The sequence below is a fragment of the Molossus molossus genome, unplaced genomic scaffold (genome assembly GCF_014108415.1).
Source record: "Molossus molossus isolate mMolMol1 unplaced genomic scaffold, mMolMol1.p scaffold_m16_p_20, whole genome shotgun sequence".
NCBI lineage: Eukaryota > Metazoa > Chordata > Mammalia > Chiroptera > Molossidae > Molossus > Molossus molossus.
Window position 1 is genome coordinate 1,252,281 of NW_023425356.1, and position 24,569 is coordinate 1,276,849.

A 24,569-nucleotide genomic window follows, 5' to 3' on the forward strand; every position below is an offset into this window, starting at 1 on the left:
GCAGCTGATCGATGTTTCTCTCTCACATCGATGATTCTATCTGTCTCTCTCTTCCTCTTCTCTAAAAAAAATCAATAAAAACATGTTTTTTAAAAAAGAGTAAACCCTAACGTACACTATGGACTCTGGGTGATTATGACTTGACAGTATAGGTCCATCAGTTATAACTAATGTGCCCGCTGACGGGGATGCTGATAAAGGGGGAAGCTATCCATGTGCAGGGGCAGGGGGTATATGGGAAATCTCTGTGTCTTCCTCTCAGTTTGGCTGTGAACCTAAAACTGCTCTAAAAATAAAGTCTATTAAAATAGATCAACTTACCAAAACAACCTACTCAGTAAGTAAAGTTGTCAGAAGTGAAGACCTTGGGTCAAGAGCCCCCATCGTCTTCTCCATGTGCACTGCCTGAATTTCCGACCTTCTGAGAGGCTACAGCGTGACGGGGAGCCTGAGGACCCCCAGATGAAGCTGCATCACCACTTCAGGATCTGTGTTTGCACAGCACCCAGAACTCAGCACCCTGGGCGGTGCCACAGGGAGGCCACGCTGGCCCCACGCCTGGCGCAGAGGTGATGCCTCCCTTGGAGGGCTGCCTGTCAGTTACATTCTCTCCTTCAGCAACAAAGTCTGAAGAATCAGACGGGTAATTATTGGGAAATGGATGTTGTTTGATCCAAACTAGCTATCTGTTTATTGGCTACAGATTTAATTGCCCCAGTAAGAGCCTGGCTGTATGTTAAATGTGGTTTAAGTGTTGTCAAGTTTCGAATCCCCAAAGGAAAAAGGCAACCATTGCTGAGTGCAGAAAAAGCCCCGTCCCTGCAGCTGCTGGCACTGCTTCAGCAGATAAGTTGTCATCGACGCAACAGAAGACCGGAGAAATGTGAGCCCCTCTCTTTCAACATGGCCCATTGTGTTCAGATTCACACGACGTTAAAAGCCCACTTTCCTCTTTAGGAAGATATGACAGTTGAGGCTTTGACACAGAATCCATTGCTCTCAGACTTGGAGCGGCATTTTGTGTTGAGATCCCACCAGCTCTGCAGCCCTTTCCAGAAAATGTTCTGCCTCTTGGGGCTGAGAATGACCGCACCGGGAATGCAGACTTCAGATGGCTCACCAAGCCCATTCACAGAAATGAAGCTGTTCTCTCGGGCTGATGCGGAAGCTGCCCTCCCCAGGGCTTAGGCAACAGGGGAAGGAAACCGCCCAGAACAGTGTGGCAGCTGGGACTCAGGGCTGCTGCTGGGACCACCTGCCCCTGCCGCTCACGGACCACCCTCCACAAGATGCAGTCTCTGGACCCCGAGGAGTTTTTGGTCGATGAAGAGGATGATATTTTCGCGGAAGGTAAACACATCTTTCTGGCAGGAGCCGCTCTGATCTGCTGCAAACTCCTGCCTGGTTTAGGCAAAGACCTGATGACAGCGAGTGCGTCCTGGATGGGATGGTGGTGGCAGGTGTGGATCAAGGCACCCAAGGAGTGCAAGTCAGGGTGGGGACAGGGAGTGGAATGGGTGCTCCGTGTACTCCTTTCTTTTTCGTCATGATTAAATAAGGTTGAGTTAAGCTTGGAAAATAAGATCGAATCTTTCCCCTCCTCTTCTGTGTCTTTGGTCCAGCACCGTGAGGGAAGCACCCAGCAGGACTGCTCGGGGCAGGTGGACGAGTGTGCCAGGGCGGTTCTCCACAGGACCCTCCTGCTTCACCTGCACCATCCCTCCCCTCTGGATCTCTGACTCTTCCTTGGACCCCAACTCTCCCTGCTGCTCCCTCTTTTCCAGGTGGGGACCCGCAGCTGGGGACCAGTGGCAGAGCCGACCTCCCTTCCTCTCCACTGCTCCCCCAGCCTGACCGCGGGGCAGGGGGGGGGGGTCTCACAGGGCTGTGGTCTTAAGGGGTCACCTCGTCATCTGCCACTGGTGTCTTCAAGTGCCCCCTAGGACACTGGCCCATAGGCAAGAGCTTTCTGAATTTGTCTGAATGAACAGTGTTCTGGATTCAGGGACCTCAGAAATTTGGTTGTTTTCCCTAAGAAGCCGTATCTAGTAATTTTTCAAAAACTCTATCAAGCAATTTTGTAAGGAGCACTAGTAGGTTTTGGGGTTACTCAGTATGCAAGTTTACTGAAGGGACCGTCAAGGGCGTGGCATCTGTGCTCAGACCTCTTGCTGTCTGGTCATCTAGGAGGTGACCGCTACCAGCGTGTTGATGTCTGTCTTCCTGTTAGTTTGTCCTGGCCTCAGAAATATGTAAAACCATGATTTGGGTTTTGATCACAGCTTAAATCAGTTTGAAAACTATCAGCTGGGGCTTTGTGGCTGTTTGCCAGGTTCAAGGTGTTGTTTCCTCTGACCACAGGTATTTACAGGCTGCAGTTTGAGCTTAGGGGCCGTTATTCTGCTTGGAGGTGTTTTCTCTGGTTACACCTACTTAGACATTTTCTCCCTTCAGGACTTAAATGTTCACATCTAGGACTTTAAGCCTGGATTGGGCGTTTCCTTTCCCAAAGGGGTTTCTCCGTTACACCTGGTGATGGTGCTGAAGAGCGCCATCTACAGACCCATGCTGGCACTGCGGGCTGTGTGCGGCCCTCCCCGCAGAGGTCGGCGGCGACACAGCGGGCTTGTGGGCCTAGCCTCCCCGAAGCAGTCACCAGCAGTAAGGTGATGAACATGAAGCAGGACGAGGAGTGGGCCCGCGCCGCCTGTCCTACTGAGCCAATGAAGCTGAGACAAGGTTGAATGGATTGTATGTGAGCGTTTATTCCAGTACTGCCGGCAGTTTGGGGAGCAGTGGGTCATCCATAAAATCTGCTCTTTCCAGAGGAATCATCTCATTGAACTTCATCTCCAAAGATTAGAGAGAGAATCTTTGCAAATCCAGCATCTGGTGTGTATGTACTTGGTTTCCAGAGGCAGGGCTCACGTTGACCAGTTTACATGAAAGCTGCCCAGGGGGCGTGGCATTCCACGCCAGCTGGGTGCTAACTGTCAAAGGCTGGTCTCTGCGCGCACTGCCTGGGCGTATCCACTGGGTTCACGCCGTGGCTTTGAGCGTGTCACCTCACCTCCCTGTGCCTCCGGTTGTGCATTTATAAAGCAGAGCACGAGCCTCGTAGGTGTGCAGTTTCACTGTTGTCACGGGCAAATGCTTTGCCTGGCACACAGTGAGCACTAAGTAAACACCGACCCCTCCCATGGATGTGCAAGAGCAGCTTCACAGAACAGGTGGGAAAGTAACAGAGGGATTCAGCACAGAGTGTTCTCACCTGTCCGGTTAATCGAGCACATTCAAAATAGGACCTTGCTTAAAGAACTCAAGTTTTAAAACAACTTTTCAGAGGCCTGCTGTGGTGTAAACAGCCCCAGGGAAGTGGTCAGGAGCCTGGATCTCAGCGCTGCACCTGCTACTACCTGGCCGTGGGATTTCTCACACGTCAGTCAACCTAAGCCTTATTCTTCACCTAAAGATGAGGGTTGAGTACACGTTCTGTGAGGTCTCATTCTGAACTCCCGCGTCCGCACTAAGCCTTTCTGCACAGTGGATTGCACCCACCTAGAGCTCGGCACGCCGAGGTGTCAGAGGCTCTGGCTCACTTAGCTGCCTGAGAGCTCAGAAAGCTTTGGGTACAGCGAGTTTTCTCTAACACAAAGAAAGAAACATGCTCAGGAGCTTGTTGCTAAGGCAACCATGTTTCCTAGTAATGGACACATTCTTAAAGGGCTCTTTCTCCCTAAAGGAACATGGATTTAGAATGCAGGTCCATTTGGTCAAAAGTAAAAACAAATTCATTTAGACGTATGGGCCACATAAAGACCTGGGGAGGAAAAAAATGAGTTGTGCTCAGAAATAGATGATTTTAACTGCCTTTCTGAGATCCTGTTTGCTTCAGCTATTGTGTTCTGTGGTTAGAGAAAATGTTAAGGTTCAGAGAATGAAGAGGCATTGGGGTGTAACTTCTCTGGTTGTGGGAGGAGTTGCCTGTGGTTAGAGAGAGAAGCTGTATACACCTACCACCAGAAACCCCAGTACTTATTTATTCCTCTCTCTCTCTCTCTCTCTCTCTCTCACACACACACACACACACACACACAGGTTTGCTTTCCGAATAACACCAATGATGTCACCATCGTGCTGGTTAGAACCGTTACTATCAGGCAGTCTGGTCTTGGGGAAATGACTGATCTGATCACCAGGGCGCTGAGACACCAATAAATTGGAATTAGAGGAGCCTCTCTCATTGTTGTTTCAAATTCACCAAATGAAAGGGCTGTCATCTGCTTTCTCACTGAGCCTTCTTGACAGGTAGCCCAGTGTATGTCAGTCGTACTAGGTGGGTAGACAACACTGGTAGCAATAACCATAACAATGATGATGATGATGATAAGAGAAAAAAGTGCCAGGGACCGTGGAGGCCTTTGGCCAGCTTTCAAGAACAGAACAGTATGGAGAGGACACCATCCTGCAGGTGATGGTCGGTCAGTGACTAGCAGCCAGGTTACCCCTGGACCAAGGTAAAGCTGCATTAGTCCTTAGAACCAGAGCCCTGCTGCCTCCATTCTTGCCCTGCTCAGTAACCTGTGGCCAAGTGAATGACGAGAATAATAAGACACCACGTGTTCACAGTTATGGTGCAAAGTATTTCTCAGGCTTGTATATTCCCTAGACCCTCACGGGCCTTTTAAGATCTCGCTTCTGGAAAGATCACTAGGGACTGTGAAGCTTTGCCAGACCTTCAGATGTTCCCCAGAGCTGGTACAGTGCGTGAGAGCACATCTGGCCTGCGTTCCTGCCTCTAGGAAAGTTGTTCCAACCTCCCCAAAGAAGGAGAACTCTCCCAGATGGAGGTGAACTGGGAAAAGAAAGTCCCTTGAACCACTGGTGCTCTCAGACCAGCAGGTGGTCGGGGGAAAATGAACCGACCCTTTCCCCTGTCCTCAAGCCAAGCATGTTAACAATGTTGCCCTTTCCAAGGAAACTTTAGTTCAGAGAGAGCAAGAAAATTGCAAAAGGTGTATCAAAAAAAGGTGTAAGTAAGTAGATGGCACTTTCTGTCCCGATTACTTTGGATGTCATAGGAGATTTTTTAAAATAGGTAAACAATGATGCAGTCTGTTGTAGTCTGGCCTGTTTGGGCGTTGTTAACTGAATGGCATTTGCCCTTGCCAGAATTTTTTTTTAAAAAGAAGGAGGAGGAGGAGGAAGAGAAGGAGAGAGAGAGAGAGAGAGAGATTAAATTAACATTATGTACAAAACCAATAAATCCTGAAAGTTCAGACTGGTTAAGTCATAGCCTCTGGGAAAAGTATGAGAAGTGTAGTACCTTGACTGGAGAGAGTAGAGCATTTTGCTTGATGAGGCTATATTTTATGTTGTATAAAGATAAATGTTATTTAGCTACATTGGACCTTTCTCAGACCTATCTCTGGGGTCTCAAGTGGACTGAGTAGTGGGATTGGAGGAGGGGCAGGAAGAGGCTGCCCTGGTTTCCTGGGTTGGAAAAAGTTGGTCCCTGTTTGCTTTTGCAATCTGCAAGGTTGCTGGCCGCAATCTCCACCCTGCATTCCTGGACAGGAGCTGCGGTTGGCAAGCATTTCCCTGGTTCTTTGTCACAGGGCCTGGGAGCGGACACAGTGCCCCCAGCCCTGCCCCCGCAGTAATACAGGCCTGTGTGGCCTGTGCCATGGATTACTGCAAAACGGTCTCTTCCCATAGCTGTCTAAGAAGCCTTCTTTGGCTGGTGCCAAAGGGACGGTGTCATTTCAGGGGCATAAACTAAAATAGCACATTGCACTGAAGCTATGTGGGCTCTCTGCCACCAGCCCACCCCCAGTGACCTCACAGTGACTCTTTAGATCAGGCCAAAGCCAAAAGGGGCCTGATCTTACAAATAAAACATTTTAAATGCTAATTTAGTATCTCCATGAGCAGCAAGCAAAGTCTTTCCAGTGGTGGAATGTGACATATGGAACATAGCTTCTACAGGACTTGAGTTGTAAAGGAAAAGTATATGCCTCCCCACTGTACACGTAGCAAAACAATTTTTAAAGAAAAAGAAATGTGCATTGTTATGACTGAAACAGTGGAACAAATTGGGGCATTGCCCTCCCTCCCCTATAGAAGTCACTTCGCTCGCTCAGTCAACACATTCATTAAAGAGAAATGATTTGCCCTGGCTGGTCTGGCTCAGTGGTTGGAGTGTCGGCCCTCAGACCAAAAAATTGTGGGTTCAATTCCCAGTCAAGGGCTGCAGTTTTGATCCCTAGCCCCCATCTGGGTGGTGCAGTCTGTGTCTCTCTTACATCAGTGTTTCTCTCTCTCTCCATCCCTCCCTTCCACTCTGTCTAAAAGTCAATAGGAAAATATCCTTGGGTGAAGATTAACCAAAAAAAAGATGAGTTCTCCCATTCAGACCTTACACTCAGCCAGGATCAGTGGATTCAATGTCTCCTTTATTTTCGGAGGGCTGGATGTGGCCTACGGACTGTTTGCCAAACAGCTGTGATGTTCAGTGCAGGTGTTTACCATTCAGTCCTTTTCCGAAGAGATTTTAAAGATGGAAAAGGTATTAGCTGATTCCAACTAAAATGACTATTTCAAGTCCCAGAAGAAAGGCAGAGAAGAGTTGAGAAGAAGAATAAAAAACTGTGACTGGTCCTAGCAAGTGAAAATGGAGAGAAGAAAATGAAGCCCTCAGTGCAGGGGCTGGGGGGCTACTGGTCACTTGTGCCCTTTCTCGGCCATCGGTGTGTTCCAGGCTGTACCTGGGGCATGAACGCAGGTGTGCCCACCGACTGGAAGGGCATGAGCCCACAGCAGGTGCACATCCAGAGTGAAGGAGGGCATGGCCACAGTCTGAGGTGTTCAATCCTTGTCGAGAGACAAGCCGGGTCAGTTACACTGAAAACCACTTCACTTTGTGCTGTGTAGAGAGAGCATGTCTCATCTGTCATCTAGAATTTCTCCTCAAGAAGAAAAGAACAATCTACTTGATTGTGTTTAGATACTTTCAAGAGGAAGATTTTAAGCTATGCTGGAGCCGCAATCAAGAGGCAGGAAGACCCTGGCCAGGTGGCTCAGTGGGCTTTAGCATCGTCCTGTACACCAAAAGGTTGTGGGTTCAATTTCCAGTCAGGGTGTGTACGGAAGGCAACTGATCGATGTGTCTCTCTCATATCAATGTCTCTCTCTCTCCCTTCCTCCCCCTCTAAAATCAATAATATATATATATATATATATATATATATATGCACATATATCTCCCCACAGGTGAGGATTAAAATAATGATGATGATGATGATAAAGAGGGAGCTAGAATGCCGGCTTTACTCCAGAAGGCAAATTAATAACAATGTAGATGATCATCAGTCTTCACATGGGGACTTTCCATTTCTTACTTTTCCATGCCTCATCTAGCTTACCAAGTGCTTCCAGCGAAGACACTTAAAGACCAATGGTGGATCTTTGTAAAGTACAAACTTTGGACCTTAAAATATAAAAGTGAGCCCTGGCCAGTTTGGCTTAGCAGTTAGAGCATCAGCCCATGGACCAGTGAGTCACAGGTTCAGTTCTGGCCAAGGGCACATACCTCAGTTGCAGTTCGTCACCCAGCCCTGGAGGCAACCAGTCCATGTATCCTTCTCACATCAAGGTTTCTCTTTCTCCCTCTCTCCTACTCTATCTGAAGATAAATAGAAAAACATCCTCAGGTGAGGATTAAAAAAATAAAAGTGAGGAACATGTGAACTTTTGGAAGCGTGAGATTTCTGTCTTCCCAGTTGAGGGAGAGAGAAAACTGTGTGACGAGATTTATAAATATTTTCATTCATAGATAACCTAGCAAACAGAGGAAAGATCTTGGAGGTGTTTTACCTGCTGTGTTATGAGGTTCAACCCTGGGAAATAATCATTCTAAGTCAAATAAAGAGGAGGAAGAACAAGTGTATGCCCTCTGGGAAGGGATGAGGTTACAGGACATCTTTTCTTTTCATTGATTTTAGAGAGAGAGGAAGGGAGAGGGAGAAAGAGAGAGAAACATTGATGAGAGAGAACATCAATTGGCCTCCTCCTGCATGACCCCCACTGGGGATCGGGCCCATAACCTGGGCATGTGCCCTAACTGGGAGTCAAACCAGCGACCTCTTGGTGCAGGGTCGACACTCAACCACTGAGCCACACAGGCTGGGCCGGGACATCTTTTCACTGTAATTTTTCCTTCTTGGTTTTTGGATCATCAGGAGTTAAAAATTTAAATATTTACAGCGCACAACTCAAACAGCTGGTCCCTCCTCCCTCTTGCTTTCATTCCAAACCATCCATTCAGTGCACAAAGCAACAAGCTAAGAAACAAGGAGAAAATAACTGGACTTTCAGATCACAAATGGAGTCAGCTGGCTGAGCAGTTGCGTGTAATTATTCTCTCTATAAACTGACATTCTGGAAACAGCGAGCAGATATGAAAGCACTTTCTGTGGAGGGATTTTTCTTCCTATTTATAACAGCACAATGAACTGGCAATGGTATTTGGAGAACAGGACGTTAGAGAATCAGCTACGCAGACGTGGTTGGTGGAAGGTGCTCTTACCCACTTGCAGATACATCGCATGACCGCGATGTTAGGAAGAACATTGTCCTTCAGCGTCTGGTGTTACATGTGAGGGGTGCCCAGGATGTCTTTGGGGTGGGGCATGCCTCAACCCCCTATTAATCTCCATTAGCTTCTCTAAAAACTAAAAATTAACCGGAAATGTAAATCTCAACATAACGTCTTTTCCAAAAACTCTGTTCTGAAGGATCTGCACTCTGCAATGAGTACAAATCACACGCCTGCCCGGCAAACAGCTTCCAGCCAGGGCCAGACTCCTCTGCCAATGGAAGTACTTTGCACACAAAATTCTAGAGCCACCGTTGTTAAACCTTTGAGGTGTGCCACTCAGACTTCCAAATGAGAGAGAGGGAGCACAGTGCAAAGAGCAAAATACTTGGACCCCAAGACCTCATTGAACTTGCTGGTAGCTCCATGGAAGGCAACTACCTTCCTCCAGAAGCTCTCCTTTTCGTCACAGAGATGATGGTGATCAGGCTGATGATGAGGATGGGGGCGGGGGCTGTGATGAAGGTGATGATGGTGGTGACGGCCAGCTCCCTGAAACGTTACTCTGACGTTAAAGGAGAGAATGTATGAGAAAATGGAAAGCCATGAACAGCTCACTACCTAAGTCAGTTACTGCCTATCTGTGATTTTCTCAGCTGTCCTGGCCTCCCTCATGGACACAGGTCCCCTCTTCTCCTGCTGGCCTGGGGCTCACAAAGACACCCGGATAAGAGCAGAGCGACCGCGACTGCTCACTTCAGATGCTTTTCTGAGAACGTACAGGTGCACCTGGCTCGGGAATGGACAAGCCTGGCTGCCACCTGATCTCCACCGTGTGAGCAAGGCAGGGCTCAGGAAAACCCCAGCACTTGGCACAGAATAAGTGCGTGATTTCTTACCCATTTTTCATTGCTTTCACCCAGCTGGTCTCCCTCTGAGAAGTCTTTGAGTGCTGAAGAATAGTCCAGGCTCTGACCACTTCCTTGTGAAGAGAGACCCCTTACCTTGGTCAGGAACACTGGAGGGAAATAATTAGATCAGTAACAGCCTCTGTAACAGTGTAAGAACCCTATTTCCTGGGTAAATATTTACTTGCAGTAAACACACGCCAGTTACTGCCTCCTCATCTCTATTTGTTTAAATGTTTTTAATTTAAAGATAACACTCACTGGAATTTGAATTCTATATATGTTATAGCATTTAAGGACAGTGATTAGTAATTAAGATTTTAAATGAAACCTTCACAATGTCCCCTCTGGTGGTGTCTGTTTTGTTTCAGTTCCATCACTTTATCAGTGTTCTCAGTGGTGAAGCCCCGGGAAGGCATGGCCACTGCATGTGTGCTGGTGCGGGAGAGTGTCCGTGTGCACAGTGCTTTAGCTCAGTGGCCTAGCGCCACATGGGAAGAGCACCCACTAACACATCAGCCTGCTGTGAACTGCCCGACAAATACTGAGCCGTCAGTAGACATTACGACCAGGGCCCAGCACTGGCCGGTTAGGCCGGCAGGGAGCAGCCGAAGCTGGTGGACGCGGGCTGGGAAGGACAGCTGCCCGCTTCTGTCCCGGCCGCAGGAGGGAAGGGCCCTCACCTCTGAACCTTGGCAATCAGTTTCAGGAGAGGGAACACCAGCTTTGAACTCCAGGTCAGCCAAGGGTCACCCCAAGGAAAAGGAATTCCATTCTTCTCCTTAGTAGTCCAAAAAAACACACCTCAATTATTATATTTTAAGTCTTGTCAATTAAAAAATACATAGATTTTTTTCTTGTAATATGGAATTATATGATCTTTTTTTTTTTACTTCTTGGCCCATAAAGCCTAAAATATTTAGTATCTGGCTCTTTACAAAAACAGCCTGGTGACCCCTGGTCTGGGTCTTCAACTTCCAGACTGTTTTGCCTCGTAGGTAGTTGAGTTTCTTACCCATCTCTCCCTCCGGCCCTTCCCCTTCCCACAGCTGCTGAAGGGTCTCGTCATTGCTAAATCCCCACTTAGAGGGGACCCCCACTGCTCTGTAAGCATTCTCTCTAGCAGAGTACATGTCCCCTGTGATGCAGCCGTGCCACCTGCCGGGAGGGTGGCCAAAATACAGACAAAAATCTAAGAGCAAACCGCAGGCAGCCCTGCGGGCAGAAAAGGTGCCCTCACAGGAGGCAGAGACGGCGGGGCCCGGAGCCACGCCTCGGCCAGGCAGGTGAGAGAAGGCACGTGAACTATTTGGGGAAAGAAGACTTATTCACGTCCTCATTCGTTTAGAGACCGCTGCGTGCCGCGCCCGGGCCAGCTGTGGGCAGGACCGGGCCGGCGAAGTGACAACGCCCAGCCCGGGAAGCTACACCATGGTCAGGGCAGAAGGAAGCCACATGGTGCAGTGCAGCATGTCAGGGGCACGCGGGGCGCTGAGACGACAGAGCACAGGGGCACGGGAGGCTCGCTGATAAGTGCTCAGAGGCTTTAAAGAGCTGCAGGTCTGACCTGGATGGATGGGGAGAATGTTCCAGAAAGAGCCAGGGGGCCAGTGTGGTGGTGGCGTGATGGGAGCATGCAGAGAGCGGGTTCTGGTCTGTTGTAAGGATGTGAGTTTTGCTCTGTGGGAGTCACTGGTGGGTGTTGAGCACAGTGACATAATTTGATTTGCTTTTCAAAAAGAACATTCTGACTGTTGTCTTGGAAAGTAAGACGAAGCATACAAGATAAAAGCAGAGAGGCCAGTTCGGAGGTATTGCAGTGATCCAGAGTGAGTGGTGGGGACCTCCCGGGCCTGGTACTGACTGCAGCCTGCTGGGGGCAGGCTTGGGGTGGGGCGGAGGAGGGGTGATGAGGACTCTGGAGGCCAGTTCAGGACAGTTAAGTTTGTCGTACAGCTATAAATAGTGGTGACTCAGGAAGGCCAATGCCAGTACCCAGAACAGTGGGCACTCAGGAAGTGCCTGGTGAAATGCTGACACCCGAGCAGCATAGACAGACATTAAGTCCAGCTTATGGGGGCTGGGCCATGGAACCCGACAGGCTGTGTGTAAGGCGGGAGTCGCAGAAGGCCGTGGCCCTGCTCGCAGACACAGGGGCACGAAAGGGAAGGTCCGAGGCAGGGCTGGGAGTCCCGGCGGGCTTCCTGGAGGGCAGTGTGTCCCGCACGCTCCGTCCCCCGTGGCCTGCGGCTGTCTGTGCTGCGCTGGCACGTGGTAATGCGGGCACACCTGGCCCCTTGCTCCCAGGCTGGACGTCCACAGGGTATCAGCTGGAAGAGACGGACTGACTGAGAGGCTTCGGGTCCCTCACCCCCAGAAGGCAGGCAGGCGTCAACCCTTTGCTGAACTCCCTCCACCCTCCTGTCCCCGGGGAGATGGATCCGTTCCCGCAGTCACACATCCACTCGACAGTCCAGGACGTGGCTCTTAGCAGTCCGCACGTGGCTCTTATTTTCAGTCACTTTTTATTCTAATCCTGAGGAAAACTGTCCTTCTTGTACATCTTTCGCATCTTTGAAACCACTCACAGGACGAACGAACACGCAGCCGCTCTCGGAACACTGACACACCGAATGTCCGCATTCCACCAGGCCCTTGAGGCGAGGCGACATCTTGCCGACAGGGGCCAGTGCCCGGAGTGGCGAAGAGTCCGCCTGGCTGTGAACGGGCTCGGCTCGCAGGCTGCGTGGCCCGCAGCTGTTGAACTCGAGCCCCAGGCGCCAGGGCTGAGAGGCCGTCCTGGGAGAGGCCAGTGCCCAGGGGCAAAGCGTCACTCTGACTTGGCACGTCTTGGGTGCAGAGCAGGTGTTTAGTTTACCTTTCTCAAGGAGCGCCTTGAGGCTGGCTGTGGAGGGTCAGTGAAAGCCAAAGCATCTGTCCCCAGGCCTGTCTCAGCCTCTTCCTGCTGCTGCTATGGAAACATGAGGGTTCGGGGAAGCTGGCTAGCGGGGGTGCTGGGAGAGGCCGCTCTCTTTGGAGACTTGCTTAAACCAAAGGCCTTGCATCCATCGTGGCTGTGAAATTTTCACCTCCAGGGGCCTCAGCACCTATAACAGGTGCTGACACTTGGGGGGCATGAACAGTGTGTTCCCTGCCGACATGGTGATGCTGCCGCCACCCTGCTGCCTGGCTGATCATGGTGACAGCACTCTGTCCGTAGCAGTAGCCCCTTCCTAGCTGCCAGGGACAGGGACTGTGTGTGCGCGGAGAAGGGCAGAGGGCAGACAGGGCCAAGCCTGTGCCTGCTCCTGAAGAGGACTTGTGGGCTGAGCAAGCTGTGGGAGGGTCAGATTTCCACTGTCACCTCTGCAACAGTGAGACTGCGGGGGCCCAGGGAGTGCTCTGGTCTCCAGTCCCTTGCTTGTGCATAACGCGCATAATAGAGGGGGTGACTCAGGAAGCACAGGGACACGGGGCCTGGAAGCCAGCAGGGTATCTAAGGATTGGTCCCCTGCCTGGCAGAGGGCCCAGCCTTCTAAACACACAGGAGCTGGTTCACAGCCCAGGAGCCGGAGGTGAGGGCTGGGCACCGAGTCCTCAGGATGCACGTCAGCTGCAGCACGAACTCTCCTCAGGCTGGTGAGCGCCTTGATGCTCTCTCAATCTCTCCAGCTTGGCTTGCACAGTGGCAACAGCTTGTTCAGCCTCACAGAGACCGGTTCAGGTGTGAGCCAGACTCCAGAATAAGGCCCACGGGGACTGTGAAGACTAACAACCAGCCGCAAAGCTTGAAGCCGTGTTTAATTACTTACATTGTTCCTCCAATAATTCCTCCTACCAGCACCTCCTGAAGTCAACAGCCTCGACTCCGACTCCGTGCAGTAGGGAGGGAGGGAGCTTCGGGAAGACGTTTGCATAGTTGGGGCCAGTAAGAAGGAAGGAACTCAGTGTAACAGCAGCTCTGGCCTAAAACTGTAAGAGGAAAGAAAATAAAGGGTTACATGAAGCACGTAGGCCGACTTCAGCACCCCTGAGACAGTCATCCCTGGGACAGACTAAAAGGCTCGGGGCGTTGGCCACACACCTTTGCCACTGTAAAAGCAAATCAGTGTGAGAACAGCAGAGAAACAATGGCCTGAGGTGCCCACCCCATCCCCCAGCACCTTATTGTCGGTACCCAAGTGCTCATTACCACAGAGGTCACAACACTGTGAGTGGCACTGAGCATAGTTCCTGACATCAAGGGTCTTATAAACGAACGAGGAGAAGGGCACCCAATTGCTGGGACAGAAGGAGGGCATGAGATGGGTCTGTATTCAGGGGCACAGGACTCACAGGGCAGCCAGGGAAGGCTTCGGGAAAGAGGCGCCGTTGGAACAGAGCGCTGTGGGCCAGGCGAGATTCTTAGAGACAGAGCGATGGGCAGTTCTCGGCGGCGGACTTCGCAGGCAGTGGGAATGGCCTGAGCAAAAGGTGGAAGCAGGAACTGTGAAATGTGAGAGTTGAAAGAAAGCCTGACAACCAGAGCGTCCAAACCCTTCACCAGACAGCTGATGACACTGAGGTCACAGACGCTGAGGTCACAAAGGTCGGGATCTGCCCTGAGTTTTCTATGGGCAGAACCAAAGCAGAACCCAGGCATCTCAAGGCGAAGTCCAAGGAGCCCAGCCCTGCGGGACAAGCTGCAAACCGGCACGCCAGGGCGGGGCAGAGCTGCAAGGCTTCGGAACCACCCCGTGGACCCTGGATGCTAAACGCCTTCCTAGAGTGGTTCTTACACACTTCATAAACTAGAAAATAAGAACGATAAAGAGGAAGACTGGTCAGCATGGCAAACGGGGAATTCGTAGACGTGAGCAGGTGGACGGTGAAGGGAGCCCATCTGAGGCAGGACCTTCCAGGCCGTGCTTTGGCCCTGCCTCTGGGCAGTCATGTGGAGGAAGGCTTTCCCTTTCCAAATCGGGGGTCAGATCTGCTTTCAATGTGGATGTTAAGCAACATAGTTATGAAAAGAGATGACCTGGTTACCTCTCTTTCCAGTACTAGTCAACCAGACCAACAGGAAAAGCCAGAATACATCAGCATCACAGGCAGGAGGAATATGTAGAAATATAACTTGGTGGATATAACTAGACCTCTGGGACCTTCCAGTTAGAGCTTCAACTGGCCTTCATTACGGGTCTGCAGCCTGTTCTGAAGTTGTATCTGAAGCTCTAATTCAGGAAACGAAATTGGTTGCCCCGTGGATGCTGGAATCCACTAGCACTGATCGTTGATCAGTGGCACAAAGAAGAATTCAGCTGGCGTGCCCAGTCTGTTCCCTAACATAGAGAAGAGCAGGATAAACTTCAGCTGCTGAAAGCAACCAGAGCTGCTGAGTTCACTCTGTTTCATGTACCAGAAATAATCACAGTTCCCACAGCACCCATGGGACTTCCTCGTCCATGACACCCACCTCGTGGTTTAGGCCTTCCTCAGCACTGGCTCCAGGACACCTTGTCTGCCTCTGTCTCCGCCCTAGCCAAGTGCCTGGCACCTAAACTGAGACAATAACTCATTGTACCCGGGGCTGTTTTCAACTGGCACTGACATATGGGCAGTTTGAGGGTCACTTGTGTTCAACTTTCTCCCTGGGGAGGACCATTTCTCCAATGCATGAAAGAGCCCATCAAGTCTCCCTGCGGAGTTTTCTGTAATATCCACACCCCAGTGCCTGGCAAGCTCTGCGCTTCTCCACCTCCCTGGACAAGGTGACAAGGCTACACACACTCACACCACACACATTTACACACACACACACACACACACACACTGCACGGGCATGCACACCCACAGTTTACACACATCTATACACAGTGCACATGCACCACATACATCTACACACACAACACACACTGTGCACGCATGCACACACTTGACACATATCTACACACACTGCACGCACACACCACATACCACACACACATTTACACACACACCACATGCGCTCCACCGCCTCAGCCGGAGCACCATTTCCACCCACAGCCTCTATTCCAGACCCCAGGTCGCTGGAGGGCCTGTCCTTGTGCAAGTCCGTCCTCTCCTTCGGGACGCTTGCCGCGGGTTCTGCCAAAGCCTCCAAGGCTGTGACCCTGGCGAAGGAGCCGGGCGCCCTGGAGGAGCCAGAGGCAGCCCCAGCGCACCCCGGGAGCGGAACTCGAACCGCGGACAGGCTGCTGTCCACTCGGCCCGCCCGGTGGCGCCGCTGCGCACGCGCTCCCCAAACCCCCGCGCGCTCCCGCCCCCGCGAGCGCCTCGCTCCGCGCACTCCCGCTCCCCGCGCGCTCCCGGCCCGCGTGCTCCCCTCGGCGGTCCGCCCGCCCGTCACCTTCCCTGCGCAGCCGGCGCTGGGCACCGTGCTCGAGGGGACCACTGTGCCTGCGCCCGAGGGCGAGCTAGCGCTGCCTGCGGAGCCAGGGCACGGGCTCTGCACTGGGACAGAGGCGCTGCCGGAGCTCCAGGGTCCCTGTCATGACGAGGGACCATCGTCTCTAGGTATGTGCACCATTCTCCGCGTTCCTCTTTGCTCCCGGTTTTGCTCAGAGCCCCGCACGTCTGCGTGGGGGGCGCTCGTGAGGGACCGTTGGCACTGGGCGTCCTGGGCTTCCTGCACCCCCCCCAGGGGCTCAAGTGTCCGGCCCCTCCCGAGGGAAGCAAGGTTTGCTTACAGGAAGGGGTGCGCAGACAGAACTGAGGTGCCCGGGGAATGGGGGCGGGGGGGGGGCTTGGGGATACCTGAGATGCCCCAGAGAGTGGAGGACCAGCTGAGACAGTGCCCTGGCTGAGGACGCGCAGGCTCTGGGAATGGGGTACAGGTGTCCTGGGAGCCAGGCTCAGGTCGGGGATCGGGATCGAGGGCTCCCGATGTTAACTTGCCCCAGTTTGCCAGCATCGAGCTTGGCCGTGGACTGGCCTCTTCCCAGGTGTCTGGATCCCAGAGTGGCGGTGTGGGGTGGGGGCCCAGATGTGGGAGGAAGGGTGTGGAGAATACATTGCTCTGATGCCAGCGGGGGGGCTGGGAGAGTGGGGGAGGGGTGATGCACCTGAGGCCCGCACCGGGGAGTTTCCAGGGCTGGGGAGGGGTCTGGAGACTGGAAGCCACTGCTGCTGTCGCCGGGAGACCACACCTCCTCTCTGTCCTGAGGGAGCAGGAAGCTGGGAGAGCGCCTCACTTTAAAAGGGAGTGGGTGCTGTTTGATTAGACAAGCGGGAGCCATCCAGGTGTTAAGGTGGCAGAGAGCCCATGCAGGTAGTTGGTTCGAAATGACAGCTCCCTCGGGAGCAGGAGAGCAAGAAGAAAAACGGGAGAACTAGGCTGATTGTGTGTGTGAGGTGTGGGGGAGGGAGACTGGCAGCTCGGGTTCTTTTCCTGGAGATCCCTGGGCGTGCTTTAGAGCCTGAGTGGAAATGTATAAGCTTTCCTGGGGAACAGTCATGATTGTCTTAGAAAACGCTGGGCCGGCTTTCCTCCCTGCTCCCCACTTCCGCTCACATCCATGCACGTGGCTGAAGTTTAGGACTGACTCATAGTTGTCCCCATTCCCAAGGAAAGTGTGCTTGGCCCTGTCTCTGGAGCAGGACATCACGTGTGGGCATTCACTGCCTTGTTAACGGACACCAGTGATTTCTTCCTTCTTTTTTTCTATCAGGTAGATCAGGTTCTGGGAATGTTCCTCTCCTCCTGCCAGCCCCCCACACCCCCCAGGATTCTCTCTCACTTTGTTCCCCTCTTTCCCCCCCTTCTAGCCTTTCTGGATCAGCCTCTGAATTTGCCGGTCACCCACATCCACCCCACGGTGTCTGTCCCACTGTGTTCTAGCTGCTGTCACAGGCAGATGTCGGCCCTAGAACCAGGCATGAGGCTGTTCTCCAGCGGTTAGCTAGGAAGCGGCCAGGAGCTATGGTCTTTCTGTAGGAACAAATTGCAGGGCTGTGTCTCCCAGAATAACAGCTGCCAGAGGAAACGCCTCCCCCTCCCCACTTCCCCAGCCCTCGGGATCAGCCTCCTGGCCCAGCTCCCCTTTGGTCCAGATCCTGTCAGGTCATAGCTCTCCCCCAGGAAGTCCATGCGTTTGTCTGCCCAGAAGTCTGCTGCTCCCAAACATCTGAAAACCCACACGCTGGATGGAGACTGTTTAGTGAAAACATGCTGTATATGTTGCTTTTTCCAAAAGACCCCAATTGGTGTTGCTTTGCTCTTCCTCTGACACTCCAACGTGAGATTTTGTTTTGACCATTTTACCTTCAGCATAAATGTAAAGAAATAGCAAGCTGGAGCAGGGGAACCTGGAAGCATGCACTAGGGCTGCACAGAATTCTGAGTACCTGGGCACATTGTAGGACGGGCTCTCCTTCCTCCTCAGAGTGAAAGTATTTCCAGCAGGGCCAGGCCCGCCCCCTTTCAAGGGTGACCCGGAGAAGCCAAGGAGGCTGGGAAGGAGACAGTATTTATGTCTGTAGATGTTGGCAGCTAAATGCACATCAAAATTCCTCTCGTGAGCAGTGAAGCCCATCGCTGGGGCCCTCCGATGACTGCCAGGCATCCTTCCCAAAGCACCTGAGGCCTCCAAATGGAAACATCTCTGTGATGGCAAAACTCACAGCCCAGCTGTGATACCAGCCACATGCCCACTGCTACACGTAACCAAGTCACTTCTCTTATATTGTGGTTTAATTCGCGGATTATTGGCTCACCCGTTGGTGTCAAGAGACAAAGGCAGCTGTGGAAGGCGAGCCATGCAGCTTGAACAGTTCATGTTAAATCATTGGATCGGGCAGCCAGCAGCCCCGGAGGTTGAAGAGTTTATAAACCAGTGTTTTATGTTACTGTTCATTGCATTCATTGCGTTGAGGGGGGAACATTAAAAGCTGTCTTGTTTTCATTCTGAAAAGAAACCAGAAATCTAAAAGCGGTTTCTGTTCTTCTGGGGAGGAAGCAGTGGTAGAAGTGAAAGTCTGCTTCGTGCACATGACGGGTGTGGAGGCCATGGCAGCCTGGCTTTCTTCGCCCTGGTGGACTCTGTGGTGAAGAGCCCCTCACCATGGTTATTTTAATCTGCCAAGCAGAACTCCTTGAGCCGTAGGAGATAGACAGCTTGTGTTTGTGGCCATTCAACCAGAAAAGAATACAGCTGAAAACAGACAAGGAGGCAAGGGAATTGGGGCTGGGGGTGGGGGAGGGACAGACAGGCCAGCAGCTCAGAATGGGTTCCCCAAAGACAAGCTGAGATGAGACTGGTGTCATAAAGCAGTTGCCATGTGAACACCTACAATGTGGTAATTAGAATGGTCTGTGCAGAAGGGAAGCCATCATGAACGTGTTCCTTTTCATTTCTCTCCATTTTCAAAATCATATCTTTACAGGCAGCTTCCTGACACCTTTTCCTCTGAAAATGGAAACCTCGCCATTGTACACATTGTGCCTTTGAGCCTCGTTGGCTGAGCCAAAGCCCTCAACACATGTGTCTTGAATGAATTAATATCAAAACACCCATATGTCCTTCCCTTCTGGATTAACAGCCAAGGTTTTGTGGGTCGAGGTACACTCATCCCACGTTGGTTGGAAATGTGCCCTAATAATAGTTAATGTTTTTATCAGCTGTTTTTCTCAGACTAGCAAGAAAAGACCATTCCACACATGCCCGGTGTGGGCTGTCCTCCCTCCAAGGACCCCTGGACACACTTCGGTTTATTTTATTGTGCGTTCTTCACATGACCCTATGTGGAGGAGATGTGTGATTCATGACACTAAATTAAAAAGAAAACTAACAAAATGGGCTGATGAATGAAATAGACCAAGACATAAAAAGAAGTATGGTTCAGACTGACAAACCTCAGAGTAGGAGGGGTAGAGGGAATGGATGAGATGAACCAAAGAACCTATATGCATGTATGCATAACCAGTGGACATAGGAAACAATACTAGGGGGTGGGAGGGCGGGATGGGAAGGAAGGAATCTGGGGGGGGGGGGGAGAAGAAACATCTGTAACAAAAATAAATTAATAAAATCAAAGGAAAAAAAGAAAACTAGATTTTTTTCAGCAGTAAACGTGAATGAGGTATAATATTCCTATACTGTGTTCCAGAATGAGCTCTCTGCCAGGCAGAGCCAAAGGGAAGCTTTTCCCATGGGTTCTCATTCAAAACACAATAAACTGATCAACAATCATTTTTTATTTCTGAGGCGCATTGGGAGTCTAAGTCTGTGATGTAATTTAGGGGAATACTTTTTTTCCCCAACTTCAGCAGGTGTTTCTTGAGCTGCTCTTCTGGGATCTGGCCAGATTTCGATTTTTCATTCAGTAGGAAAGTATAAAGTGTTGGTCACAGTGTGCACAACCTGAAGGTGTTGGTCACAGTGTGCACAGCCTGAAGGTGTTGGTCACGGTGTGCACAGCCTGAAGGTGTTGGTCACGGTGTGCACAGCCTGAAGATGTTGGTCACAGGTGTGCACAGCCTGAAGGTGTTGGTCACGGTGTGCACAGCCTGAAGGGTTGGTCACGGTGTGCACAGCCTGAAGGGTTGGTCGGTCATGGTGTGCACAGCCTGAAGGTGTTGGTCACAGATGTGCACAGCCTGAAGGTGTTGGTCATGGTGTGCACAGCCTGAAGATGTTGGTCACAGGTGTGCACAGCCTGAAGGTGTTGGTCACGGTGTGCACAGCCTGAAGGGTTGGTCACGGCGTGCACAGCCTGAAGGGTTGGTCACGGTGTGCACAGCCTGAAGGGTTGGTCGGTCATGGTGTGCACAGCCTGAAGGTGTTAGTCATGGTGTGTACAGCCTGAAGGGTTGGTCATGGTGTGCGCAGCCTGAAGGGTTGGTCATGGTGTGCACAGCCTGAAGGTGTTAGTCATGGTGTGTACAGCCTGAAGGGTTGGTCATGGTGTGCACAGCCTGAAGGGTTGGTCATGGTGTGCACAGCCTGAAGGGTTGGTCATGGTGTGCACAGCCTGAAGGTGTTAGTCATGGTGTGCACAGCCTGAAGGGTTGGTCATGGTGTGCACAGCCTGAAGGTGTTAGTCATGGTGTGTACAGCCTGAAGGGTTGGTCATGGTGTGCACAGCCTGAAGGTGTTAGTCATGGTGTGCACAGCCTGAAGGTGTTAGTCATGGTGTGCACAGCCTGTCAGAGAAGCAGAGGCTGGGCACTTGGTTTGTCCTGGACAGTCTGCGGCCACAGCATCATTATTAACGGCGCCTGTTTCATTCGCAAGTGTTTCAGTTTCAGCAACAAATTAGACACAGTCACCCGAGAAACAGAGGAAGGGGAAGAGGCCATGAGAGGAGCAGGAGATTTCATCCGTGGGCCTGTTGTAAGGTTCCCGATGGCAGGGAAAGGGAAGGCTTTCCACGCAGGAAGACAAGGAAGACTGTGAGCCACTGTGGGCACAGAGGGCCTTGCTTTGTCCTTCCTGTATCCTCAGGGCTCGCATGTTGCCTGGCAAAGAGCAGACATCAACTAACAGCCTGTGACCTGGATTCCAGGTCAACACTGAAGGTGGGAAAGTTCCGGGCAGTGAGAAAGGCCAGCAGGGACCAGTGATGAAGCCAGGCTATTAATAATGACGCTGGTGGTAAACACAGCCAGCGCTGGCCACAAACAGCCTCGCTCAGGGTGCAGAGAACAAAGCCGAACCCTTGCTTGCCTGTGTCCCTCACCTTTCGGGCTTAATGCCACTGCCTGTGCCTCCGGCCCTGACGGCGATCTCTTCCTTTTCACGCACCTTGCTCAGGAAGGAGCTGAGGGACAATGATGCCATTCTCCAGCTCGTCACCTCTGTCCTGCCCTCTAGGAGGGCCGGGGGAAGGGAGGCCAGGGCAGGAGGGGGAGGGCTCCTCGGAAATACCAAAGCAACACCGATGAACACAAAGGGCACGTGCTTCTCTCCTCCTCAGCGGAGGAAGCAGTCCTCAGGACAGTTTCCTGGAGCCACGCTTTTCCCAGGCTCTCCCCAGTATAGCACCACGCCCCTGTCTGCACCGCACAGGACGCCCCGAGTGGCCTCGGCCTTGGCTGCCACAGTCCACCTTCTGACCAGGGTGACACGCGCTGGGTGTGCTGTGGCCACGCGGGTTCCCGGTGAACTAACCTGAGTGAGGACTTCAGGGCAGCTGCACCCAGTAACCCCTGAAGAGCAAGGCCATACTTGTACTTTGTGAGGTTGTTGGTGGCATTTTAGCCACCTTGATGTGGTCCCCATCTAACCAAGTTCTAACCTCCGCTCGTGCTGTCTGGGTGATGCTCCAGCCTCAGGAGGAAGTGGGGCTTGGAAAGGGAGGGATGGACACACACGGGAAGGCACACGGAGAACATGCCTCAGGCCCGCTGCCACCAGCAGTCCCCTGGGCAGACATGCCATGGACCGCTTATGGAAGGGTTGGTTCAGGGTCTGAGGACACACACCCGGGCAAGCTTTCTAGAACAACTTTGCAAGTCTCATCAAACTGGCGGCACACCAAGCCACTGCCTGATCTGCAGGCAAGAGGCTGCCTGCTGGTGTGACAAGCTCCTGGTTCCAGGTGGGGGCGCCACTGTCAGGGTTCGGAGACAGCTGGCAGGGCCACCACAGAAAGCCAGGCAGCCCGGGGGAGGCTGCTCGGTGACGTTAGGAGAAAGAAGCACAGCACTGTGGGCCAACAGACATGTCACCCAACCCAAAGGCATCCTCGTCCTAGTCCCTGGGACCTGGGAGCAAGTGACCTCTGCAGTCGGGGTGAAGTCAAGCTCCTTGAGAGGAGCCTGGACTCTCCAGGTGGGCCAGTCCAGTTCATCAGTCCTCATAATTGGGGAACCTCCCCCAGCTGTGGTCACGGCCGTGGAAGAAGGCTCAGACTGTCAAACCCTGCTGGCTCTGCAGGCGGAGTGGGGGCACAGCGGAAGGAGCGTGGTGGCACACAAGGCAGGGACGGGCTCTGCCCTGGAGCCCACAGAAGGGAGCCCAGCGCCACTGACACTGAGATCCTGTCGCACTCTGACCGCCCTCACTGCAGCGACACTGTCCACCGCTTCAGCCTCCAGATGTGTGGTCATCTGTTACAGCAGCTACAGGAGATAACACCACTGCCCCACCCCTCTGCCTTTGGATCCCCGCGGGGCCTTGGTGGAGGAGGCCCCTGCAGCACCTGGGGACCCTCGCTGCAGGGGTTGTGGGAACTGTGGCATTGAGCCTCCTGGCCTGGGCGCTGGAAGGTCCCCGAGGAGAAGCTGGACCAACGTGAGTGTCCAGCAGGTCACCCGTGCAGGGCAGCTGCTCCGGGAAGTCGTGGGCATCTGGGAGCCACAGGCGGGGACCGACGGCACGCCATCTCTCCTGTTCTGAGGGACGGTGGCATCTGGCGGGACAGAAGTGGATGCCTGAGATATTTAGGAACTTTAACAAGTGTCATTAAGTCATGAAGGCTGGAGCAGGGAGGAGCAGGCGTCAGAATAGTTGCCGTGTCACCGCGCCCGAAGTCACCTGTGGGCTGGTAGGGACCCGCGCAGGGCGCTGTGGGGGAGCGAGTGTCCGCTTCAGGGAGAAGCGGCCGCTGCCCCAGCCTGACCTGTTACTGTGCAGTTGGCCTGCAGGGCAGGTTACGTTTCCCACGGACAATCCACTGCCCACGGCTCTTCCCCTTGAGAAATGAGGTCTTCGGTCCCTCCCGTCCACACGGACTGTTGACAGCAGAGAATGTGACTCCCAAGGTTCTCCCACTGGCTGGCTGTGCGGGGCCGTGGGGGTCCAAACCCAAATAGCTGGAGAGACAGGGCCAGAGGAGACACGGTGCCTGGCCAGTCTCCACTCCTGTCCCTGCTGCTCCGCCGTCACCTCTGCCTGGAGGTCACCCAGGCCCTGGCTAGTCCCGACTCCTACTGTTGGTTTAGCCACTCCATTTGGGGGGATTTCCCACATAGCAACAGATAATTGGATTGGTCTGCACAGTCAGATGCAGGAAAAGGCCACTTAAAACCACCCTCCTGTGTCATTCCTTTCGAGTCTCTTCTCTGCGAGGCACACAGACGGTTGCCAGCGGTAGAAGAACCCCCCAGAAGCCTTCTTTCCCTCCAGAACACCGGCCTGAGAGCCCTTCTCACGCGCAGCCAGAACCCACCCGTCGCATGGGTGGCTTGTTTGTTGGGGACCCAGGCGCTTTGAGGAGTTTTAAGCCCAATAACCTAGTGTGAACAGGCAAGAATCAGATAACACCAACTCCCTTTGCAAGGAGAGCTGCGTCGAGATGCAGGCAGAGGCAGGGCGAACCCTCAAGTCGGGGACGCACTTAGGAGATGGAGAGAAAGATGATGCAGCAGCCTGGCCCTGAAACGCAGGCACTGCCTGGGAGTCCCTCTGCCCAGCAGGCTTTCCACCACAACTCTGCACCTGCTCCCTCCCTGGTACCGCAGGCGTGCTGCTCTGCTTCTGCGGTTCAAGCCCAAGAGGCCCTAGCCCAGAGACTGCTCGTCCGAGAGACGGTCCCTAGCTTTCTGTGGACTTGCGCAGTTTTCAACAGCATTCACACATTGTCCCGCATGAGCCATAGAACAACCTCGGGAGGAAGGCAGGACGGACTTCACGTCCCTGGTTTCCCCAGTTAGGACACAAGCCAAAGGGCAACTGGCTTGTCCAAGGTCACAGTGCGAGGCTGTGTGAGGCTGGAAGGAGGTGCTCCTGCTCCTCCTGCCCTCTGCCCCAGGGGTCACTGCAGGAGCCTCTGCAGCAGAGCCGAGAGGCTGGGGAGCAGACAGGTGCCTGGGCCTGCTGCCCACCGCACCAGTGCCCGATCTGGCTGTCCGAGGCTGCCACTGGAAGCCCAGTCTGGCTGTGCCCTCTCACCTGACATGCTCTCTTGGACACTGCGTGCTGCGAGCGGAAACCTTCCCAGTGCTGACGTGAGAAAGGTCAGGAGCTGCTCCCTGCTCCAGCTCCCATGACATCCCCAAACAGTCTGCCCTTTGAATTTTGTCATAATGGTCTTTGGCCTAAATTAGGATAGAAATGACGTGCGGTGTTTCTTTTTCAAGAGTTGTTTTTGGTTATTTTTTAGAT

At 52.7% G+C, this 24,569-nt stretch overlaps 1 protein-coding gene across 4 annotated transcripts in view; it reads left to right on the top strand.

Moving 5' to 3' along the window:
• The first annotated feature begins 628 nt into the window (after positions 1-628).
• RIPOR2 (RHO family interacting cell polarization regulator 2) overlaps positions 629-24,569 on the top strand; it is an 85,877-nt gene continuing 61,936 nt past the window's right edge. The window contains exon 1 of one of the 4 annotated variants that reach the window (XM_036271978.1): positions 629-1,350. In XM_036271978.1, coding sequence (XP_036127871.1) covers positions 1,290-1,350 — 61 coding nt within the window. In that variant the 5' untranslated portion in view covers positions 629-1,289. The remainder of the gene's footprint in view (positions 1,351-24,569) is intronic. The other 3 variants (XM_036271975.1, XR_004960863.1, XM_036271977.1) reach the window with 3 other exon arrangements.